The sequence below is a fragment of the Conger conger genome, chromosome 1 (assembly GCF_963514075.1).
Source record: "Conger conger chromosome 1, fConCon1.1, whole genome shotgun sequence".
Lineage (NCBI taxonomy): Eukaryota > Metazoa > Chordata > Actinopteri > Anguilliformes > Congridae > Conger > Conger conger.
This window is the reverse complement of record NC_083760.1, coordinates 79,612,119-79,633,742: the sequence shown is the minus strand read 5'-3', so window position 1 is coordinate 79,633,742 and position 21,624 is coordinate 79,612,119. Positions and strand designations below refer to the sequence as shown.

The 21,624-nt window shown below is 47.2% G+C and overlaps 1 protein-coding gene across 1 annotated transcript in view; it reads right to left on the bottom strand.

Moving 5' to 3' along the window:
* The window catches only part of pou2f2b (POU class 2 homeobox 2b), a 70,307-nt gene that overhangs the window by 15,925 nt on the left and 32,758 nt on the right, over positions 1 to 21,624 (bottom strand). Inside the window, 6 exon segments of the mRNA XM_061226820.1 lie at positions 574 to 700; positions 702 to 841; positions 1,821 to 1,940; positions 3,823 to 3,867; positions 5,202 to 5,236; positions 7,907 to 7,972. Coding sequence (XP_061082804.1) covers positions 574 to 700; positions 702 to 841; positions 1,821 to 1,940; positions 3,823 to 3,867; positions 5,202 to 5,236; positions 7,907 to 7,972 — 533 coding nt within the window.

Sequence of the window (21,624 nt, the reverse complement as noted above, 5' to 3'; positions counted from 1 at the left end):
CAGGGTACACTTTGTCGGATACATCTGATGGAAAGCGGGGGGTACTGGCATTTTGGGGCAAATTCAGACTAAACGACATCAGGCAATTGAATTGGTACCAAACAGCACCAGCTACAGCACTGACACTGTGAGCATTCATTTAACATTCATTGCAAATGCGCTCATGAATTAGCTTACAATAGTTTTTCGGTAACGCTTTATTTTATAGCTTGTTAATTATTCCAGTATTGCCTATACTTTACCAGGTTCTTTATTAGGTTACTATTTTGATTTCAGCAGAAAGTACTATTCAAAACAGGCTGTAAAATGTACTCTCATCGTACTTAAGAATTTTCTTTCATGGTACTTTGTTTCATAATACTGCACTTACCCCTGAAATCAAAGTAGTGACCTAATAATTACACAAGTAGCTGTGTATTTACCCAGTAAATACTAGGTAATTAACGGGTTGATTTCTCCCTTGAGCTTTAGCCTAGCCTCAGTGCAGCCGGGGCGCACACCGTCCTCTCCCCCGCACCGACAGGCAGTGATTGTGGTCCGCTGTGCAGAGTGGCCCCGATTGGCTGGCCGTACCTGGGCGGTGAGCTGAATTGGCTGAGAGAGGGTGAGCTGGGGGTGGAGGGGGCGGGGCTTGGGCGGCAGTTTGTTCCTGTGTGCTGTGAGCCTGCGACTGCGCTGGCTGCTGGCTCTGCTGCTGCTGATTGGCCGCGGCCACTGCGTGAGCTGCCTGGGCTGCGTGAGCTGCGTGCGCGGCGTTGGACTGCTGGACGGCCGCGGCCAGGAGCTGGGCCTGAGCCTGCTGAAGCAGCAGCTGCTGCTGCGCGGGCAGGAGCGCCGTCAGCTGAGGGGGGGAGGAGAGGAGGAGGAGAGGAGGGCGAGAGGGAGCGGAGGGGAGCACAGGGGAGGAGGGAAGCGGAGGAGACAGAAGAAGACAGGACGGTTACGGCCAAGCGGCAGGCGCTGGGTAGAAGGTAAGCGAGGGGCGCAGGTAAGCGAGGGATTCTGCTGTTTCTGCTGTTTGTTTAAAGCCGCTCTCGTGTGCCGGGGAGGCCACAGTGCAGTCCTGCGGTAATAAAGCACTGTGGGACAGCGGCAGCGGAAAGGTCACCCGCAGGAAGCAGATATAAAACAGACCCATTCAAACAGTAAACACAATAGAATATCCATTGAAGTGAAGGAAAAAAGAAATGCGGCTTGCAGTAAATAATGCAGTCGGCGCAAATGGCCACGTTCTCAGGGTAGGGCCTTATTCCAGACCATGACATATGCCATATTTTTTTACATAAACATTATGCATTTTCTATTATGGCCCCAAATGTTTATGTATCTCCTTCCTATCCAGCCTTCTTAATTGGTTGCTGGAACTAACTGTTGCTTTACATAGTATTGGTTTGAATTGTATATTTGTAGACAGAGAGGCAGAATTTAATCCAGTGAAATACATATCGACTATCGACTACATATCGACTACTTATCGATCGATGTTCATAACCCCCCCCCCCCCCCACACACACACACACATAGAGTATACATACAGTCAGATAAAGACAAAAATGTTGTTGTGGGAAACAGACGAGACAGACAAAGGGAGAAAGACATAAAGTGAGAGAGAGTGGGAGACAGACCAACAGACAGACTGATAAACATATCGATACAGTAGATAGATGATAGACACAGATAGATAGATAGATAGATAGGTAGATGATAGACACATAGACACATAGACAGATAGGTCGATAGATAGATCGATAGACACATAGATAGATAGATAGATAGATAGATAGATAAATAAATAGATAGATAGATAAATAGATAGTTACCCCAGCTAACTGACTGCCGGTCAGCATGAGCTGCGTGTGCGGGAGGGGGGTCTGTGAGGGGGCGGGAGCGGGAGCAGGGGCAGGAGCTGGGGACATCTCCCCACACTCGTCCATCTTGCCCTGGGGGAGACACAGAGCGAGAGACAGGGGTCAGCCCGCACCCCGTCAAAACACAGGGGAGTCTACTCACAGACATGTCCCAGCATGCAGTTTTTCCACTCCCAAAACAACACTACAGTTTCTATGGTGTCTGATATATTCTATGGTTTCATTACCATAGAATATAACAGAATCAGTGTCTTCCAATGCAGACCGAAAACACCATGGCTCCTCCCCCATCCCCACCCCTGGCCCTCTTATGTCATCTATTCAGGATATTACGGATTATCATTTTTTCATGGCTTGGCATGGATGTTACCAGTATGTACTCACACAGCTATTTTTAACTTTCATTTATGTTATCTTACATTCTCAAGTCATTCTGGGTCAGAGAGTCCTCCGAACGAATGCGATGTAATTTAATGTAACGCGGTAAAGTCTGCGTCCAAAGTGTTTAGCACGCCCGCCGTGCTATAGTGACTTTCACACACCGACCATACATCATTAAAACATGTCAACACACCGGCTTAAATGTGCCACTCAAAATCAAATAAGCCTGAGATGTAAAAGGAGAAAACAAGAGAGTAGAAATGAGCAGCAACGCGAAGCTCCCTGGGCAACAGCGGAAATGTTCCCTTGTCTCCGGGATGTCAATGAACAGCAACTTGCAGAAATCACTCCTGCCCGTACACATCTCACTGCATCAGCATGCCTGCTGTAACCTGCCCTTCTTTAGCAAAAGCAAACACCTATGCTTTTTACCGAAGCTAACAAAAAAAACCCCCCCAAACACAGAGCTTTTACAACAGCAGGGTTGTTTTTTTTGTTGTTACCATGGTGAGGTCCAGAGGGAGTGGCGAGTGGCCGGGTTTGCCCATCTCCGTCTCCAGGACGTTAAAACAACCGAACGCCGTCGCCGCCATGGAGGTGCCCAGCAGGTCTCTGTCTCTCGCTACCTGTTTCCCTGTCTGGCGCTTTGCGGAGCTTAACGTCATCTCCTCACTCTAAATTAAACTTATTTCCACCTCGGCTGGCTGGTCTGCCCGCGCGTGTGTGGCCGCATGTCCAGAGGTGACAGAGAACGGTAAATAAAACCTTCTCTCCACGTAACTTTCGCTGTAAGTGCCACAGAGCTGGGCGTGTCCCCACTGGTAGGAGCAGAGGGGGAAAACTCTGATTTGCATATTAGTCGGTCTGTATGCAAATTAGGATGTAGCTCCTGCCCAAACTGTTAAGTACTTCAAGCACGGGCCCGCGTGTACCCACACACAAACACACACTCAAGATTTCTGCTCTCATTGACCCACATTCACATGTACGGACAAAAATGCACAATGTGATTTTGGCACAGAGACAGTTGTCTTGTAATGTCTGTACAATGACTTCTTTTGTATTCAAATACCGGGTGGCGAATGAAAACGGTTCAGTGAGCATGTGTGTGCGAGTGTGAGTGCCAGTGTGTGTGTGCCAGTGTGTGTGTGTGCCAGTGTGTGTATGTGTCAGTGTGTGTGTGAGCCAGCATCTGCGTGTGCGAGTGTGTGTGTCAGCGTGTGTGTGAGCCAATGTGTGTGTGTGTCAGCGTGTGTGTGAGCCAGCGTCTGCGTGTGCGAGTGTGTGTGTCAGCGTGTGTGTGAGCCAATGTGTGTGCGTGTGTGTCAGTGTGTGTGTGAGCCAGCGTGTGTGTGTCAGTGTGTGTGTGTGTCCGCGTGTGTGAGCCAATGTGTGTGTGTGTGAGTGTGTGTGTGACCCAGCGTGTCAGTATGTGTGTGTGTGTGAGCCAGCATGTCAGTGTGTGTGTGTGTGAGCCAGCGTGTCAGTGTGTGTGTGTGTGTGTGAGCCAGCGTGTCAGTGTGTGTGTCTCAGTGTGTGTATATGCCAGAGTGCGTACGGTGCACACACTCACCTTGGTAGGAGAGAGGGAGAAGGGACTGATTTTCATTGGCTGAGCCTGAAACAGGGACAAGAACATCCTATCAGGCGGGACTTTTCTGCAGCCTGAAAAGTGAGCGGAACATTCACTCTGCTTCCTGTTATTGTGCAGAGCGGGGTGGCCGAGGGCGCGTCATCTTGAGATTTATAATTCAGCGTGATGACACAACACCCACTGCTACATCCATGTCTGTCACGCCCGGGGTGTGTGGAAGCATGTTCGTGCGAGAGCCCGGAGGCCGACATTCAATCAAAACCGCCAAACGATTCTCAATCAAAACGCAATTCAACCTAAAAATCTAATAATCACAGGTGTATGCAGTCAAATCAGCCTTCGGGTCTTCAAGGATCAGATTAAAAGGCCGCGAGGGATGAAGGGAAACAGAGGAAGGGTTGGCCTGAGGTTGTAATTATGTTATATAAATGTTCCATCCTAGCTGTTTGCCTGGGTAAAGCAATTTGTTCGCAAGAAAGGCCGACCATCCTACTTAATGAATGCTTGGATAACCAGTTATTAAAATGGTGTTATGTCATTTGGCGTTACTTTCATGATAATGTTGTTAAAATAAAATAATGGTAGAAGGTATCATTTCTGCTGCCAAGCAGAACTTGGCACAGCATCCTATCAGCACAAGGGTGGGTGGATTTGTTTGGATAGTACAGTAATTTAAGAAATATGGCTACTTAAAAAGAGGCTAACTACTAAATTGCGAAGACCGTGTGTAATCAACATTTCAAGCTTTTTTCCTTAACAGTCCCCCAGCCTCATTCTTCACAGCAAAGCAGTGCAGCAATTATGAAATCTTTTCATTGTTGACAAGACATCTCGTTGGCAGGTCAAACTGATGAAATAAACGACAGGAGGTGAGGGCGGAGAATTAAGCACAGTCAGATGACTTGGACGTTCATGCATTGTCTTCAAACAGTGTCTGTGTAATGGTTTATTCAATACAATTGGATGGACAAAAAACTGGGTTGATGTGGCGTGTAGCTCGATTTACTACGGCTGTGCAACAGGACCCAATCCGAGGTGTCAATCACTCAGTCCCAGACTGTGATTGGCTGGTAGGTGTTGCTCTCCATCCACCTGCTTTAGAGCAGTACGACACCGGCACCAGGCTAATGTGGGGAGGCAGGCTGTTTTCACTGAACAGTGTTTTATTTAAGACACTCATTTTGAGCTAAAGTTCAACAGAGCTCTGACTGAGACCACTGGGACTACATACATGTTTTTTTATTATGGATATTATTCAGGTAGCACCATGATCATAATTCCCACTATCACCACCCTCCTCCTTGCATTGAACAATTTTATTAATAATTCATAAAAGTCTGTTCATTAAGACTACTAACCTGATGGTTGGGCTCGGGACCATTCCTTTCTGAGTCTGTGTGAGAGAGAGAAAGAGAGAGAGAGAGAGAGAGAGAGAGAGAGTGAGAGAGAGAGTGAGAGAGAGAGAGAGAGAGCAAGGGAATGCATTAGCACTGCTCTGAGATACAGTCACTCCTAAAGGCAATCAGGCTGAGACACAGTTAGATGGCAGTATGGCTGGGTACAGGGGCAGTACAGCTGGGTACAGGGGCAGTAGAGCTGGGTACAGGGGCAGTAGAGCTGGGTACAGGGGCAGTACAGCTGGGTACAGGGACAGTAGAGCTGGGTACAGGGGCAGTAGAGCTGGGTACAGGGGCAGTAGAGCTGGGTACAGGGGCAGTAGAGCTGGGTACAGGGGCAGTAGGGCTGGGTACAGGGGCAGTACAGCTGGGTACAGGGGCAGTACAGCTGGGTACAGGGGCAGTAGGGCTGGGTACAGGGGCAGTAGAGCTGGGTACAGGGGCAGTAGAGCTGGGTACAGGGGCAGCAGGGCTGGGTACAGGGGCAGTACAGCTGGGTACAGGGGCAGTAGAGCTGGGTACAGGGGCAGTAGAGCTGGGTACAGGGGCAGCAGGGCTGGGTACAGGGGCAGTAGAGCTGGGTACAGGGGCAGCAGGGCTGGGTACAGGGGCAGCAGGGCTGGGTACAGCGAGATCACGGGGGGAGTGCCAGCCATCACCATTGCGAGGCATCACAGCCATTCCGCTCTCCGAAAATTTCACACAGGCTCGCCACCCCCCACCCCCACCCCCCCGGGAGAGGAGGGGGTGACTGAACCACAACAGTCCTCTGTGGACTCAGACAAAAACACAGGCCGGCACGCCGCGAAGGCCAGGACACAGAGCGGGAAAAAAGGGAAGGAGTGGGGAGGCAGGCATTTTGCTGCTTTGTGCTAAAGGTAGCCATTTTGCACTTTAACAACCCTCCCGAATCCGCCGGTAGATTTTCACCAATTGGGTTGTGTAGTCTGTAATCCCATTAAAATCTGCTACACGCCTCTCTATCCCCGCTGTGGCTGAAAGCGTTGCACCGAAATTGGCTGTGACTGCCCACCATATATTACGTGAACTCTCTGTGTGCACCGCACAGGTCTGAGGAGACGGGGGACACCGCGCCGATGTGATAATAAGCATTAGGAAACATGGTGAAGGACGGGGGGCGTGGAGGCTACGGCGAGGGGGCCAAATCTATACAGCTTTTCAGAGGCTTTCATTAAAAAAACGAGACAGTTCGTCGATAATTAGAGGCAACTTTCAGCCGTATTTCACATTCAAAGGGAATGTGTGACTGGCTGTTTCTTTCCATCTTATAACAATAAGCAAAATAGAACAACCCTCAGGAAAAGTGCAAAAAAAAAGGTACAAATGCTTGTCACTGAAAGTGGTTCCCTGTAGGTGCATACAGCCGTACCCCTAGCCAGCAACACATGAATAACTTGTATCTTTTTTGCTTGTAAATGTGCTAATTAGCAACCAAATACAGCATCGTTGTACTTTCAAGGTAAAAAAAATAAACCTCAAATGTTCCTCCGCTGTTACTGTATTCCTGAGAGGACAGGTGACAAGAGAAACCACGTTACCGGTGCAATGCATTGACCGGTGTGAAGAGTAACACGTAGAATACGTGTCGAAAGGCACGAGCGTGAGCCCACAAGTTAAAAACAGGCGCGCGTCATGAGCCGCCGTTAAGCCGCGAACCGGGCTGATTCCGCGGGCGGACTTGACAGAGCTCACCCCGCCGTTACCGTGGGCTTCATAAGAGGGCTGTCGGATCTCTCCCGCGGAGGACTGAATCATCGGGCGCGAAACCGCGCCGGCGCGAACGCGGGGTCCCCGCTCGCTCTGACGTCTGCGGCGATATCACAACCGAACTCGTGTGTACTCTGTCACGGACAATTTTACTGTGCGTACATTCAGACCACATCCCGGACCAGGTGACGTATTCCTTAAACGCGGGAATAGATTTGAATCTGCGTATGCAGGAGCACCGGAACAACATAAATGCTGACGAGCAATGAGAGGATTCTGTCAGACGGCGACATACAAGAGGTGATTACGATCTCCAGTGGGCGAGTGCCACTCAAATGAGCTGACAGCCTCCCTGCCAGTGACACGCTAATGAATGGAAAGAGTGAGGAATGAAGATGGTGTGATGATACACACACACACACACATGCACACACACGCACATACACACTCACACACACACACACACACACACACGCACATACACACACTCGCACATGCACACACATACACACACACATATGCACATACACATGCACACACATACACACACACAGACACACACGCCCACACACACACACACATGCACGCACATACACACACACATATGCACATACACACGCACGCACACATATACACACCCACGCACACACTTACACACATATGCACATACAAATTCACACACACAGACACATACGCCCACACACACACACATACGCACACACACACACACACACACATGCACACACATACACACACACATATGCACATACACATGCACACACACATATACACACCCACGCACACACTTACACTCATATGCACATACAAATTCACACACACAGACACATACGCCCACACACACACACATACGCACACACATGCACACACACGCACACACACACTCACACAAACAGACACACACACACACACACACATACCTGTGCTCTCCATCGGAGAGTCCGCCCCTGGCTTCTCAACCTCTACTGGCTTTGACATCCTGATATCTGCAGGACGGGAGAAGAAGAAGAAGAAGAAGAAGAAGAAGGAGGGGTTACTATGGGTGCGAGCTCAACCAAACATGAGAACATTCTTCCCAACTTCAGCATGGACAGGGGCAAGGGGGGACAGAGAGAGCAACGGCCCAAAGGGTAGAGACCGCTGTGCGTTTCCTTTCTGAAGGCTCACTCTGCAAACTAGCTTTAGCCAAATGACGCTCCCATCTTCTCACACGAGCTGAGATTTCATCACCCTCATCTTCACCCCGGCACACTGTTCACCACGTCTCCGAGGCCTCGGAGCGTTTCGCGTTTCATTTCCTGACCTCAGATGAAGTTAAAAAAACCCCCGTCTCTCTCTCTCTTCTTTCTCCTTTCCTCTCTTCTGTCCGCCACCCTTCCTCTCTCCATCCCGTCTCACTCTATCGCCGGCTTCTCCCGGCTGTCAGTACGCGCTGTCTGCCACCTCTGCCCCTCTGGTGCACAGCCTGTATCCCAGAATGCCCCTCTGGTGCACAGCCTGTATCCCAGAATGCCTGGCGGGTCCTGAAACCCCCCAGGACCACTGATATCTGCGGGATTATCTGCATGTGGGGCTAGCTGCAAACACCATGCTGTTTAATGTAATATGTGTTCTACAGCATCAAAGGCCTGTTATACTGTAGCATTGATTGACGTGACCCATTGCTTACATTTTATTTAAATGATTCTACTGTCTGCTGTTTAGCAAATAATTCTGAAAGTACTCCGGATAAGCTAAATTATTCAATGGAAATACTGTATTTATTCTTAGTTGTTCCTGGGGAAAGAACCAGAGTATGTGAGCGGGGTCTTGTTAGCAACGCCACGTACTGTAATCACACAAAAGCTCAGTGATCAACTATTTCCTATTGCCCCCGCCGCCCTGATTCCCACAGTGCTGGCAGACTCTGAGTCTGAACAAGTTAAAATGCTATTCCGTGCCAAACAATCTTGTTCTACAGAGTAGCGATATTTCAGGTGCCAAAGCCGTCAGTGAGCGAGCGCGATAGCGCTCACACAGACCCATAAACGGCCCAGCACAATTTCAGTAAAAGTCTGTGTTTGTCCTGGTTCACTGTCTCAACGTGTAAAAGCCTGCCAACAGGACAAGGCCTTCGATTCTTTCAGTGCTTACGGGAATTTTTAAAAACGTGTTTACCCACACCTGGAAGCAACGCTTCCGAGTACTGAGAACACAGCTGAAGAAACCAGATCACATAGATAATACCACAAAAATATTTTACATGTGTATTATAATATTAGACATAAACGAATCTACTCAACTGTTTTTAATAATAAATAATGTATAGCTTTATGGGCAGTAGTATTTTTTTTTTGGTGTTAATGTCCATGTGTGTCATGTACAGTATTTTTGAATTCTTTATTAAAATTTTGTTGCCATAAAATGAATAGTTAAACATTAAGATACTTTAACCCATTCTGAAATAAAAAAGGCCTATGATGATGATGATGATGATGATTATTATGATTATTATTATTATTATTATTATTATTATTATTATTATTATATCAGCAACAATAGTTCAAGCAGTATTAATATATATAACATATTAAGATCTTATAAATTGTACTTATCATGACGATAATTGTCAATGTGCTTTAATCATTACTGTTGTTGACCAGTTTTTAATTTTTAATTAATAAAAACTCAACTAAACATTTTCAGGGTTTGCATTGTTTTTTAAAGCCTGCTCTGTCATTCATTCATATTTGTTTCAGAAATGAAAATGAAGAAATGTAGAAATGAAGATGTATTTAGCCTACGTTATACAAATACGTCCACTACTAAATTATTCGATACAAGATAAAATAAACGTTTATTTAAAAAAATGAACTTGGCTATATTGGCATTAAACATTAAACATGATGATTTGATGATTTACCTCGTGGTTTACTGTTCAATTGAAGATGCAATTATTTTAGCGTGATTAGTATGCTTATTTAAATTGGCATGATGCCATATTATTATCCACATTTTACAACATATAATACTTCCAAATACATTGCTTCTTTATGATCAAATACTTAACTATATGATACAACATAAATGAACAATTACATCATGAAAACATCTGAAACATCTGAAACCTACAGTGTATAGCCATGGCTATTACTTCATTGGACCATAAGTAATTAATTACCAAAGCATTTAGTAAGCGCTTTTCTGGGGGGGTAAAGATTTAATGAACTTTGGAAGCGGTCAGTCATGTCAGTCATGTCAGTCGGCGCCGTTTGTGCTTCTGACTAATTTCTGCCGTTCGTTTCAACTTCTTATCACCGATCGCCACATTGGGTCGAAATGTTAGCCTACTTATTTATTCATAGACAACCAAACCAAATTACCGCACTTTTACTTCAAATAAAAATTGTAGCCCGCCGACCGTTTTAAAATGCAATAAACAATTTTTAAACGAGCCTACCTGACAAACAAAAGGCACACCAGACGTGAGCGGATGGAATTCAGTAACGGAAAACACGCGATGACGGTTTAGTTTGAATGGTGATCTATCGCGACTGACTCACCCGGTGTGTTTCCCCCATAGATGTGTACGATACAGCCACACCTGTACCAGTATTCCTCTCACGCCGTGATGGAGAAGTTGCAACCACAGCACTGGTCCAAGATTAAGGACTCATGTCCAACTTTGCACCGACTGCACAGTGTGTGTGTAACTTTGGTATCCTTACCGAATTCTATCTCGAATTGATTCAGCCACTCAAAATTTCACTTTGAAATACTCATCTGAAAGAATTTTAGCTCGTAATATTTCTCTCACTGAATTTGCATCAAAAAAGGTGCCCATGCTATGCTTCAGTAGATTGACAGTTTTTTCTGTTGCTATGCTATGCCATAAATGGATTGAGACAATAAAACAATCAATGGGCAGGCAGTTTAGGAGGTGGTGATTAAGGTGTTTCCCCTCTCTCACTGTCATTGTTAAATCGCTGCTATTTCTGGATCCACCCCCTCCATCCACCATTCTCACATCCCTCACCCCCAACTTGTGTAGCATCTGACACATCTGTGAACACCTCAAACTTTTGCTCATATTTTCCTGGTTCTATAGCGTGCAAAAAAGTAAATGTGCATGTTCTAAAAAAAAAAAAAAAAATCTTTGTGTATTTAAAATGAAACAAATATAATATGGAGATACTAGAAGAATATATACCAATCAGTTCCTTTTGTTATTAATTACACTTTTACATTGGCCATTGCTTTTTGTGTGTCAGGGACAGGCAGCAAGACTTCTGTGAGTGCTTCTCATTATTCATTCACCCTGCTCATTCTGGGAGTCAAAACAGAGCTTAATTTCATAATTGTATTTATATATCTTTCATGTTTCGACAACTTGCTCACTGCCTATACCGATGCCGATGACAGCCAGGGAATCACATTTGGACCACTGAACAGTACCGGTAAGTGAGAGAGAGGCCCGAAAAAGGTGAGGCCAAGAAGGAGAGCAGGAAAGAAGCCATTTTTGATTCACTGCCGTGATATTATGAAGAAAATCTTTCACTGGGGGTGAATATGAGTTCTTAAACAGCAATCTCCGAAATGATAGATTCTTACTGTTTGCTGCCGGGGACAGCTTTAAATTACGGAACGACTGAGCAGCGGATAGCCGGGATGAGAAAGGGAACCGGTGAGAGAGAGGAGGACACTGAGGTTAGCGTGGAACATGGCAATAGAGAGAGAGAGAGAGAGAGAGAGGGAGAGAGAGAAGGAGAGAGGTCATGGAAAAATGTAACGAGACACACAAAGACATAGCATAACTCAGAAGACATAACTCAACGTCTCGGCTTGGCTCCACAAGATGGCCAGCCTTTTCGTTCGCTATGAAACACGCAGACACCGGTTCTGCTTCTGTGCAAGGAACAGCGCTGCTACCCTCAACATCCTTCAAAACAAGAGCTGAAAATGCAAAAGCTGACACCTACCACCCATAGACTGCTACAGGGCACTGTCTCATTGCCTTAGAGGATCATGGGAAATACAGAGTAACAAGGTATGATGCATAAACAGAGACTGGCCTCACCTAGCAGAAATAGGCCTACTTCTGATCTGTAAGATGGCTGATATTAGGCCAACCCCTCCCTCTTTCAGGCTTTCTTTCTCTCTTCTCTCTCTCTCTCTCTCTCTCCCTCTCTCTCACATACACACACACTTCCCTTTTATTGTGGAGTATGCAAATACACTCAACGAACGACTAATTTTAACTGACACCTGCAAAGGATGATGACACCGCCTCCCCCTCTTCTCTCTACTCTCCAGTGCGTCTCAGAACCCATCTGCACCACACGGTTAGGAGCTACGAGCGCTCTCAGGATCTCAGATATGGCACACAGCAGACATACTGACTGATAAACGGCAGGAGAACACTGCCTGGACAGTGACACCGCTCTGTACGGTCACCGGGGGGCAGTAGTGAGCTTTAGACCACGTTAAAGCCACTGCCTGCTATGGACATTCATTATTCATGAAGTTCTGCCCCTTTCGCTGACCGACACAGAATACAGAAAGCACAGAGCTAGCACCCTATTCATGCTCCAAAAAATGTTTTAATTGTGGAACTGTCTTGCGGTCCAAGTGTATTTTTTTTATCTGGTCAGCAAAATATTATATATCAGTAAAGGATACATCATCTATCAAACCAATAGGGTTGGATGACTTACAAAAACACATGAATATACTGTATGTACAGTGATCATAATATGCTGTCATTTTGAGTATATTCAGACAACTATACTGTTTATTTTTTTAAAGTATTTTTTTGTGCATTCAGGGGTGACCGACACAAATATAAAGGCCCAGTCAGCTAATAATTCTGGAGCACACTGTGTATATTGTACATAGTTGCATGTTTAACTGCTAGTCTCAAACAAATAAGTGAAATACGTCAGTGCGTGTGTCAGTATTGGCTTTCACTGACAGAGCTAATGTACCGTGTATATATATATATCGCCGGGGCTTTCCAAAATGAGAGATGAGCATAAATCCCCTATCTTTCCCCCTGGAACTGAATTCCTCACCACTCATTACAAAGCAGACTGCCTTTCCGTATTCTGCTCTGGACAAAATGTAAAATACCATATCTATCAGTCAAATGCGTGAAGGATGCAGTGGAATGTATGCCATCTCCCATCTCTAAAGTGATATTTGGCCCTTTCATGAGAAGTAAAGTGACTGTTTACAATCTGAGAATAAAGAGAGATTAAAATCCTGTTCATTCATTTTATATCCGCAGATGCAGTGCCATGTAAATAACACTGTTGTTTCTTCTGGCACAGTCTCTTCAGGAAAGAGAAATGCATACTGGCACATAGCTGAACATGGAAAATTGATCTAAGGATTTTTTGGCATATCTAAAATAATGTCCATTTCTGTAGTCCGAGGAATAAATCAATGTAGAGTATTATCAATAAATCTTCCATTTTATTTTCATCTAGTTTATCTGCATTAAAATACAGGCCATTGACCTGCACTATATACTGTATATAGTGCATGTTAATACTGTCCAAAAACTATGAAGTGTTCAATTATTTTTGTTGTTGTGGCTCTGTACTCTAGCAGATTTTAAATTAAACAATGAATATGAGTTAAAGTGAGATTCACAGAACTACTTTAATTTTGTATTATATATATAAAAATGAATGATTAGAGCTTTTAATAAAGAATATGAGTCATTAAGAGCATGATATAGAGACCAGGGTACAGTATATGAAGCATGTACAGTGCTGTAAACCATGTATTATATGTAACAGAATAAAATATACCATAGAATATCTCACATGTATGGCTAACATAGGGTGGCTGATCTCTATGGTATGTTGTCCACTGAACTTCATTGAAATATAATATCCTATAATGTAATCCTAATATGTACAATACAGCCATGGTCAGTGCAATTTACTGATCAGCAGTGCATAATATTATGCGATAGAAAGTCTATGGTTCATGCCAACTATGGACTGCTAAACAGTTTGTAATGGTCTGTGGCTAATGTGTGCTGTTGGGAAATGTATTATGGTGAGTACAGTGTGCTAGGCAGTGTAACGGGAGGTGCTCATATTATAGACTGAACATTATTAGGCAGCATACTGTAGGGTGTGTATGTTATATGCACTGTTAGGGCCTCTTACTATAGGGTGTGTATATTACATTATGTACTACAAGGCAGTGCATTGTGGGGTGTGTATATTATATGTTCTGTTGGGCAGTGTATTGTGGGATGTGTATATCATATGTTCTGTTGGGCAGTGTATTGTGGGGTGTGTATATTATATGTACTGTTGGGTAATGTATTGTGGGGTGTGTATATTATATGTACTGTTGGGCAGTGCATTGTGGGATGTGTATATTATATGTTCTGTTGGGCAGTGCATTGTGGGGTATGTATATTATATGTACTGTTGGGCAGTGCATTGTGGGATGTGTATATTATATGTTCTGTTGGGCAGTGCATTGTGGGGTGTGTATATTATATGTACTGTTGGGAAGTGCATTGTGGGATGTGTATATTATATGTACTGTTGGGCAGTGTATTGTGGGGTGTGTATATTATATGTACTGTTGGGTAGTGCATTGTGGGGTGTGTATATTATATGTACTGTTGGGCAGTGCATTGTGGGATGTGTATATCATATGTTCTGTTGGGCAGTGTATTGTGGGGTGTGTATATTATATGTACTGTTGGGTAATGTATTGTGGGGTGTGTATATTATATGTACTGTTGGGCAGTGCATTGTGGGATGTGTATATTATATGTTCTGTTGGGCAGTGCATTGTGGGGTATGTATATTATATGTACTGTTGGGCAGTGCATTGTGGGATGTGTATATTATATGTTCTGTTGGGCAGTGCATTGTGGGGTATGTATATTATATGTACTGTTGGGCAGTGCATTGTGGGATGTGTATATTATATGTTGTGTTGGGCAGTGCATTGTGGGATGTGTATATTATATGTTCTGTTGGGCAGTGCATTGTGGGGTATGTATATTATATGTACTGTTGGGCAGTGCATTGTGGGATGTGTATATTATATGTTCTGTTGGGCAGTGCATTGTGGGGTATGTATATTATATGTACTGTTGGGCAGTGCATTGTGGGATGTGTATATTATATGTTCTGTTGGGCAGTGCATTGTGGGATGTGTATATTATATGTTCTGTTGGGCAGTGCATTGTGGGGTATGTATATTATATGTACTGTTGGGCAGTGCATTATGGGATGTGTATATTATATGTTCTGTTGGGCAGTGCATTGTGGGGTGTGTATATTATATGTACTGTTGGGTAGTGCATTGTGGGGTGTGTATATTATATGTACTGTTGGGCAGTGCATTGTGGGGTGTGTATATTATATGTACTGTTGGGCAGTGCATTGTGGGGTGTGTATATTAAATGTACTGTTGGGAAGTGCATTGTGGGATGTGTATATTATATGTTCTGTTGGGCAGTGCATTGTGGGGTATGTATATTATATGTACTGTTGGGAAGTGCATTGTGGGATGTGTATATTATATGTTCTGTTGGGCAGTGCATTGTGGGGTATGTATATTATATGTACTGTTGGGAAGTGTATTGTGGGTTGTTGTTTTTCACTTCCCTTCTAAACTTCCCCTCAGACTTGGCTTCACTCAGCGTGTTAAACCAGACACTTACTGTCAATACTGCTAATTATACCCCACTGTACAGGCAAACAGACACACACACAGACAGACAGACGCACACACAGACACGTGCACACAAACACACACAGGACAGCATTATGGGAAAGAACACTCATTAATTAAAAATTAAAAACAGCAATAGCGCCAAAGGGGTTTAGTAAGATCGCAAACAAATACAAACTTAACATATAATAATTGTTTACATATTATATCACGGGCATGTTTTAGTGCAAATCTAAGCACAGACACTAATGCTCCACGGTCATTTTTGGGTCAGTTTTTAAAACGCATCATCCCACATGGCAGAAATGTGAGGGATGAGGAATGCATACAGGACTGAAGCTTCCTCACGCTGTGCAGCTGATCTGACAGAGGAGGCTCTCCCTGCGACGGCTCACACGGGAGAGCCTGCCCTGGCTCCACAGCCGTCTGGGGCTGTCTGGGGCTGCGCACACCAGACCACAAATAACACTACTGCCTTTCAAGGGTTTCAAATGTGCTTTCCACAATGCGTGTGTATACACTCGCTCTCTCGCACGCAGACGCACACACACACACACGCGCATGCACGCACACACACACAAATCACACGCACACACACACACACACACGCATGCACGCACACACACACACGCACACATCACACACACACGCGCACACTCACACACACACGCACGCACAAATCACACACACACACACACACGCACACTCACACACACACACACGCGCACACTCACACACACACGCACGCACAAATCACACGCACACACACACACACGCACACATCACACACACACGCGCACACATCACGCACACACACAAACACACGCACACACACACACACACACAAAGTATAAGTATAAAGGCACACATATTGAACTTCTCCGTTTGCAATGGACTGCTGGATTGTTGGGTATTGTCTCGTTCTCCCTGTCTGTTCTAGGGCTGGGGTTAGGGTATTCGAATGAACAAAATCAATCAATAAATAATAAATAAATAAATTGCTCACACACACAACAGCTCACATACTCGCTCGCATACACGCACACACTCGCTCACACACACGCACACACACGTATGAATGACCGTGCATTCAGGATGAACTCCAGACTGTGTGTGTGTCTCACAGAGTGGTTGCAGGACATCCCGGCCACATGGGAGAGCGTATGGAGCATGCACCCTAATGTAGCACGCTGCACCTCCCAGTACAGAGAGAGGACACAGGCAGTCAGTGCACTGGATCACAGCACACACTACACTGTAAATCCCGGTACAGAGAGAGGACACAGACAGTCAGGGCACTGGATCACAGCACACACTACACTGTAAATCCCGGTACAGAGAGAGGACACAGGCAGTCAGGGCACTGGACATAGCACACATGACAGTGTAGAACAGCACTCCCAGCAGTCTCAGAGTGGGGCTACTGCTAATATGGCAACACACTTTCATTTCACATCCTTACGTGTCTCTCATGAGTTCACAACACACACAGAGAGCACTGCTGAATATCAGACCTGAGACTTATTCAGACACATGTACACACACACGCACACACGCTCACGCACAAGCACGTACACACACAGACACAGACACACACACACACACACACACAAAACTCACACACAGCCTGATAAACTGATGTCTCATTTCTGTCTACAGGAGAGACATGTCTGACCTTTCCGACTGACTGCGACCAACCAACACTCTTTGATGTTCACTAATTACCAGTGCTTGTTAAAGGCAAGAGTGCTAATTAACCCCACAACCCTGACACAAAGGGCGCCCATAATTGGCACACACTAACGAGAGGATGAGCAGGGAAGGGACTTACCTGGTAGCCAAACATTTGAGTGCACCATCGCGCCTGCTTCCTTGCTCCTAGTTATAAATCTGTCTGTCTGTCTGTACTGGTCTCGCTCCAACTCGCTCACTCTCTCTCTCTCTCTCTCTCTCTCTCTCTGTCTCTCTCTGTCTCTCTGTCTCTCTCTCGCTCTGTCTCTCTCTCTCTCTCTCTCTCGCTCTGTTTCTAAGCGCAAACAAGGAATAAAGTGAAGATGGGGTAGTAAAAAGTCTCCCTCCTTCTCTCTACCACCGCCCTCCCTCCTCCCTCTCACTCCTACCACAGCTGCCTCCCTCATCCCCCGCCCCCTACATCCTGGTAGAAGGGTAGAAAGTGAAAGAACAGAGAGAGAGAGAGAGAGAGAGAGGTAGAGAGAGGCACATGAGGTAAACAGAAAGTGAGAAAAGAAAAAGCTCATTCTAATCACAGAAGGCAGAAATGCTGTAGCAGAAGGTGAGGAAGAGAGTTGGTGGTTGGCACAGAGAGAGACAGAGGGAGAGAGAGAGAGAGAGAGAGAGAGGGGGAAAGAAGGAGAGAGAGGGAGAGAAAGGGAGAGGGAGAGAGAGGGAGGGAGAGAGAGGGAGATAGAGGGAGAGAGAGAGACAGAGAGAGAGTGAGAGAGGGTGGGAGAGAGAGAGGGAGAGAGAGAAAGAGAAGGAGGGAGGGGGGACACAGAGGTCAGAGAGTGGGAGAGGGTAAGGCAGAGAGAGAGGGAACGAGCACAGAAAGCGAGGGGGCGGGCCTCCCCACTGGAAAGTGCGTGTAACTGGAAACTGTCAATCACAATTTTGGTGAAAACCACGTCTACCTCAGTTTTCTATTTGTTTCCATTGTCTTCCTTCTTCTTTTAGCTGTCAATCTTCACCTGTTCTTTTGACATTTATCAGTCGCTCAAATAAAAATTCTTTAAAGCAAATACAAATTAACAAATTTTTCAAAATATTATATTTAATGAGGCTGTACATTACCCCTCATTTGTGTCTAATTGTTTTAGCCTCTCTCACACGTTGCTTTTAAGCCCACACCTGAAATGCAACCTAAGCAGCAAATGTCAAATACAGCAATCAAGTACATTTTTGTTCTTTAGTACTGGTCTGTGCTTTACACCTCTTCTTTCTCAGCTTTCTCCAGTAGTTTTATTAACGCACGTCAGTTCGCACATTTACGTCCAAGGCACATCAATCAACAGTGCCGTGAGTAACGACAATGGTGCGAATTAGGCGGAAATAGCTGCAGTAGCACAAATCTACCACATGATGGCAGCCTCGTCCACCTCTTGCGTCTCGAGGCGGCAGCAGCAGCAGCAGCAGCAGCCGAAAGCCAGAACACAAAGTGCACTGTCTGAGGGTGAGACAAGAGTTTCTGTCTTTCTGTCTTCCCCGGGTTAAAACTACATATTCAGAGCATGCGCCTCTTAATCCGGTCTAGACGCGCGAAGCGTTTGAAACCGGGCACGCTCTGCGCATAGCGAGAAGCTGCGCTTTCAAACTTTTGGGAATATGCTCAAGCGGAAATGTGAGGATTTGAGGTTCACACGTACTGCAGAAACGCTCCGAGAGACGTGCGGGGTGAGGCGTCGGGTCTCAGGGCTGTCTGATCGGGACGGGGCGCCGGGAGGTTCTGGACCGGTTTGAGCCGGGCCGAGCGGGGCCGAACTGAGCCAAACTGAACTGAGCCAAACTGAACTGAGCCAGGCCAGTGTGAACGTCAGCATGTGATCATGACAGCACGGGAGGGGCTCATGCTAAAGAGGCAGGGGGTCAGGATCGGGGTCGGGGTCGGGGTCGGGGGCTACGGGGCGGGGGCGGGGGTGGGTTTTCGGGGTTGGGGTGAAGGTGGGGTCCGCGCGTCTCGGTCACGCTTGTCTAGGGGCGGTGACAGACTGCGCGTGGGCCGTTGTGGGGGGGGGGGGGGGGGGCGTGTTCTGTGTGTGTTTCTGGGTCAGAGGTCGCCGCATCGTCCCAGCGCTGGCCTTGACCCCCACCTCCAACCCCCCCCCCCCGCCCCCTCGAGAAACGCCTCGTCTGCAGGACCAGAGCCGGGGGGCCTTCCTGCTGTTTGGGGGTGGGGGGGGGGGGGTGGGGGGTTAAGCCTCTGTTCCCATGACAACCAGCTCTTGCAGCTTTGAAGGTTCTCATTGTGTTCGGTCACAACTCCCATATGGAACGGCCGCAGAACATATGGATTTACAATCAAACACCCGATACTGACACCTATCAATTCAGTGTATTTCAAAATACTTAAAAAGCTACTATATCGATTTTTTTTTACAAGCTGTAATGTCGCAGTATACATAAGCCTATTCCTTTATAGTGCTTTTATGTGCATCAAGTATGGATTTGCCATAAATGGCGGAGAGAGGGTGTGGCATTAGGTGTCCACCAAAGGCTCCTTTCCTGTACTTTCCTCAGAGCAGTGGAGAGACACGCTCACAGGGCCGGAGGCTGGGACTGAGGGGCGAGTGTGTGGGGTGAGGGGTGAGTGTGGGGTGAGTGTGTGGGGTGAGGAGTGAGGGAGTGTGGGGTGAGTGTGTGAGGTGTGGGGAGAGGGGTGAGTGTGGGGTGAGGAGGGGTGAGTGTGGGGGGTGTGGGGAGAGGAGTGAGTGTGTGGGGTGAGGAGGGGTGAGGGGTGAGTGTGTGGGGAGAGGAGTGAGTGTGTGGGGTGAGGGGTGTGGGGAGAGGGGTGAGTGTGTGGGGAGAGGAGTGAGTGTGTGGGGTGAGGGGTGTGGGGTGAGGGGTGAGTGTGTGGGGTGAGTGTGTGGGGAGAGGAGTGAGTGTGTGGGGTGAGGGGTGTGGGGTGAGGGGTGAGTGTGTGGGGAGAGGAGTGAGTGTGTGGGGTGAGGGGTGAGGGGTGAGTGTGTGGGGAGAGGAGTGTGGGGTGAGGGGTGAGTGTGTGGGGTGAGTGGTGAGGAGAGGCAGAGGAGCACAGAGAGGTGTGTGTGTGTGTGTGTGTGTGTGTGTGAGTGTGTTTATTGTGTGTGTGTGTGTGTGTGTGTGTGTGTGCGTCCTCCACAGCTCCTGTGCTGGTCTGAGACCGTGACCTGGAGGAAGGGGGCCATGGGGGGGGCATCAATCACCAGCCAGTGGCAGCTCAGGGGACAGGGGACGGGGATGGGGGGGTTGGGGGGTCTGGTAGGGGGACAGGGGAGTTGGGGGGTGGGGTGAGGGGTTCGGGGAGGAGCACTGACCAGCGTAGAGCAGCAGGGAGGGGGGAGGGGTGGGGATAGAGACCTAACCGCCGGCTGGGGGTAAAGGGTCAAAGCCCCTTCAGCCGAGACGACTCGACCCAGCCTGCACCCCGACGTCACCCTGTCTGCCCCCCACCGTCGCCCCCTACTGGAGAACAGCCCCGAAACACATCCCAGCACACGGAGGGTCTGAAACGCTCTCCGTTAGCGGACAGCGGCTGGCTACGCTACGCTATGCTACGCTACGCTACGCCCAGCGCTAACACCTCGTCGGCGACCGCGTCCCGTACGCCAGAGTCTAATGGCCAGGCCTGTCACTCAGGCCCAGGCCCGGGCAGACGAGCGCACAGTCACACATCTACAGTGGAGGCGCCGTACGGATGCTGAAAGTTTCAGCGCACTTCACAGACACCTGCCTACGCAGCCCGGGGGGGCCTATGGGAAGAACGGCGCGTTGGATGACTGATGTGCGCGGCCCTATCCCATGTGGCAACCCCCCTCTCCCTCTCCCCATCTCTCACTCCTCTCATCAAAGTCCATCTGTCCCTCTCTGTCCCTTTGTTTTCTCTCTCTCTCTCTCTCTCTCTCTGCACCCACTTCCCCTTTCTCTCTCAGAGCAGAGTGCAGGAGTGCTGGTCAGCGATAGCCGTGACATCACTGGACACAGCTCTGCACCGTGATTGGACACTTGGCCGCGTTGCCAGGCAACAGGACTGAAAGGTCTGCATGTGTGCGAGCGTGTACGGTATGCATGTGTGTACGCGCGCGTGTGTTTGCGTGTGTACGCCCGTGTGTGTTTGCGTGTGTGTGCCCGTGTGTGTTTGCGCACGTATGTGCGAGAGAGTGAAAGTGTTATATTGAAAATGCGCATCAATAACTGTGTTTAACTGGGCGCCATAGTAAATGTGAATGCTTAG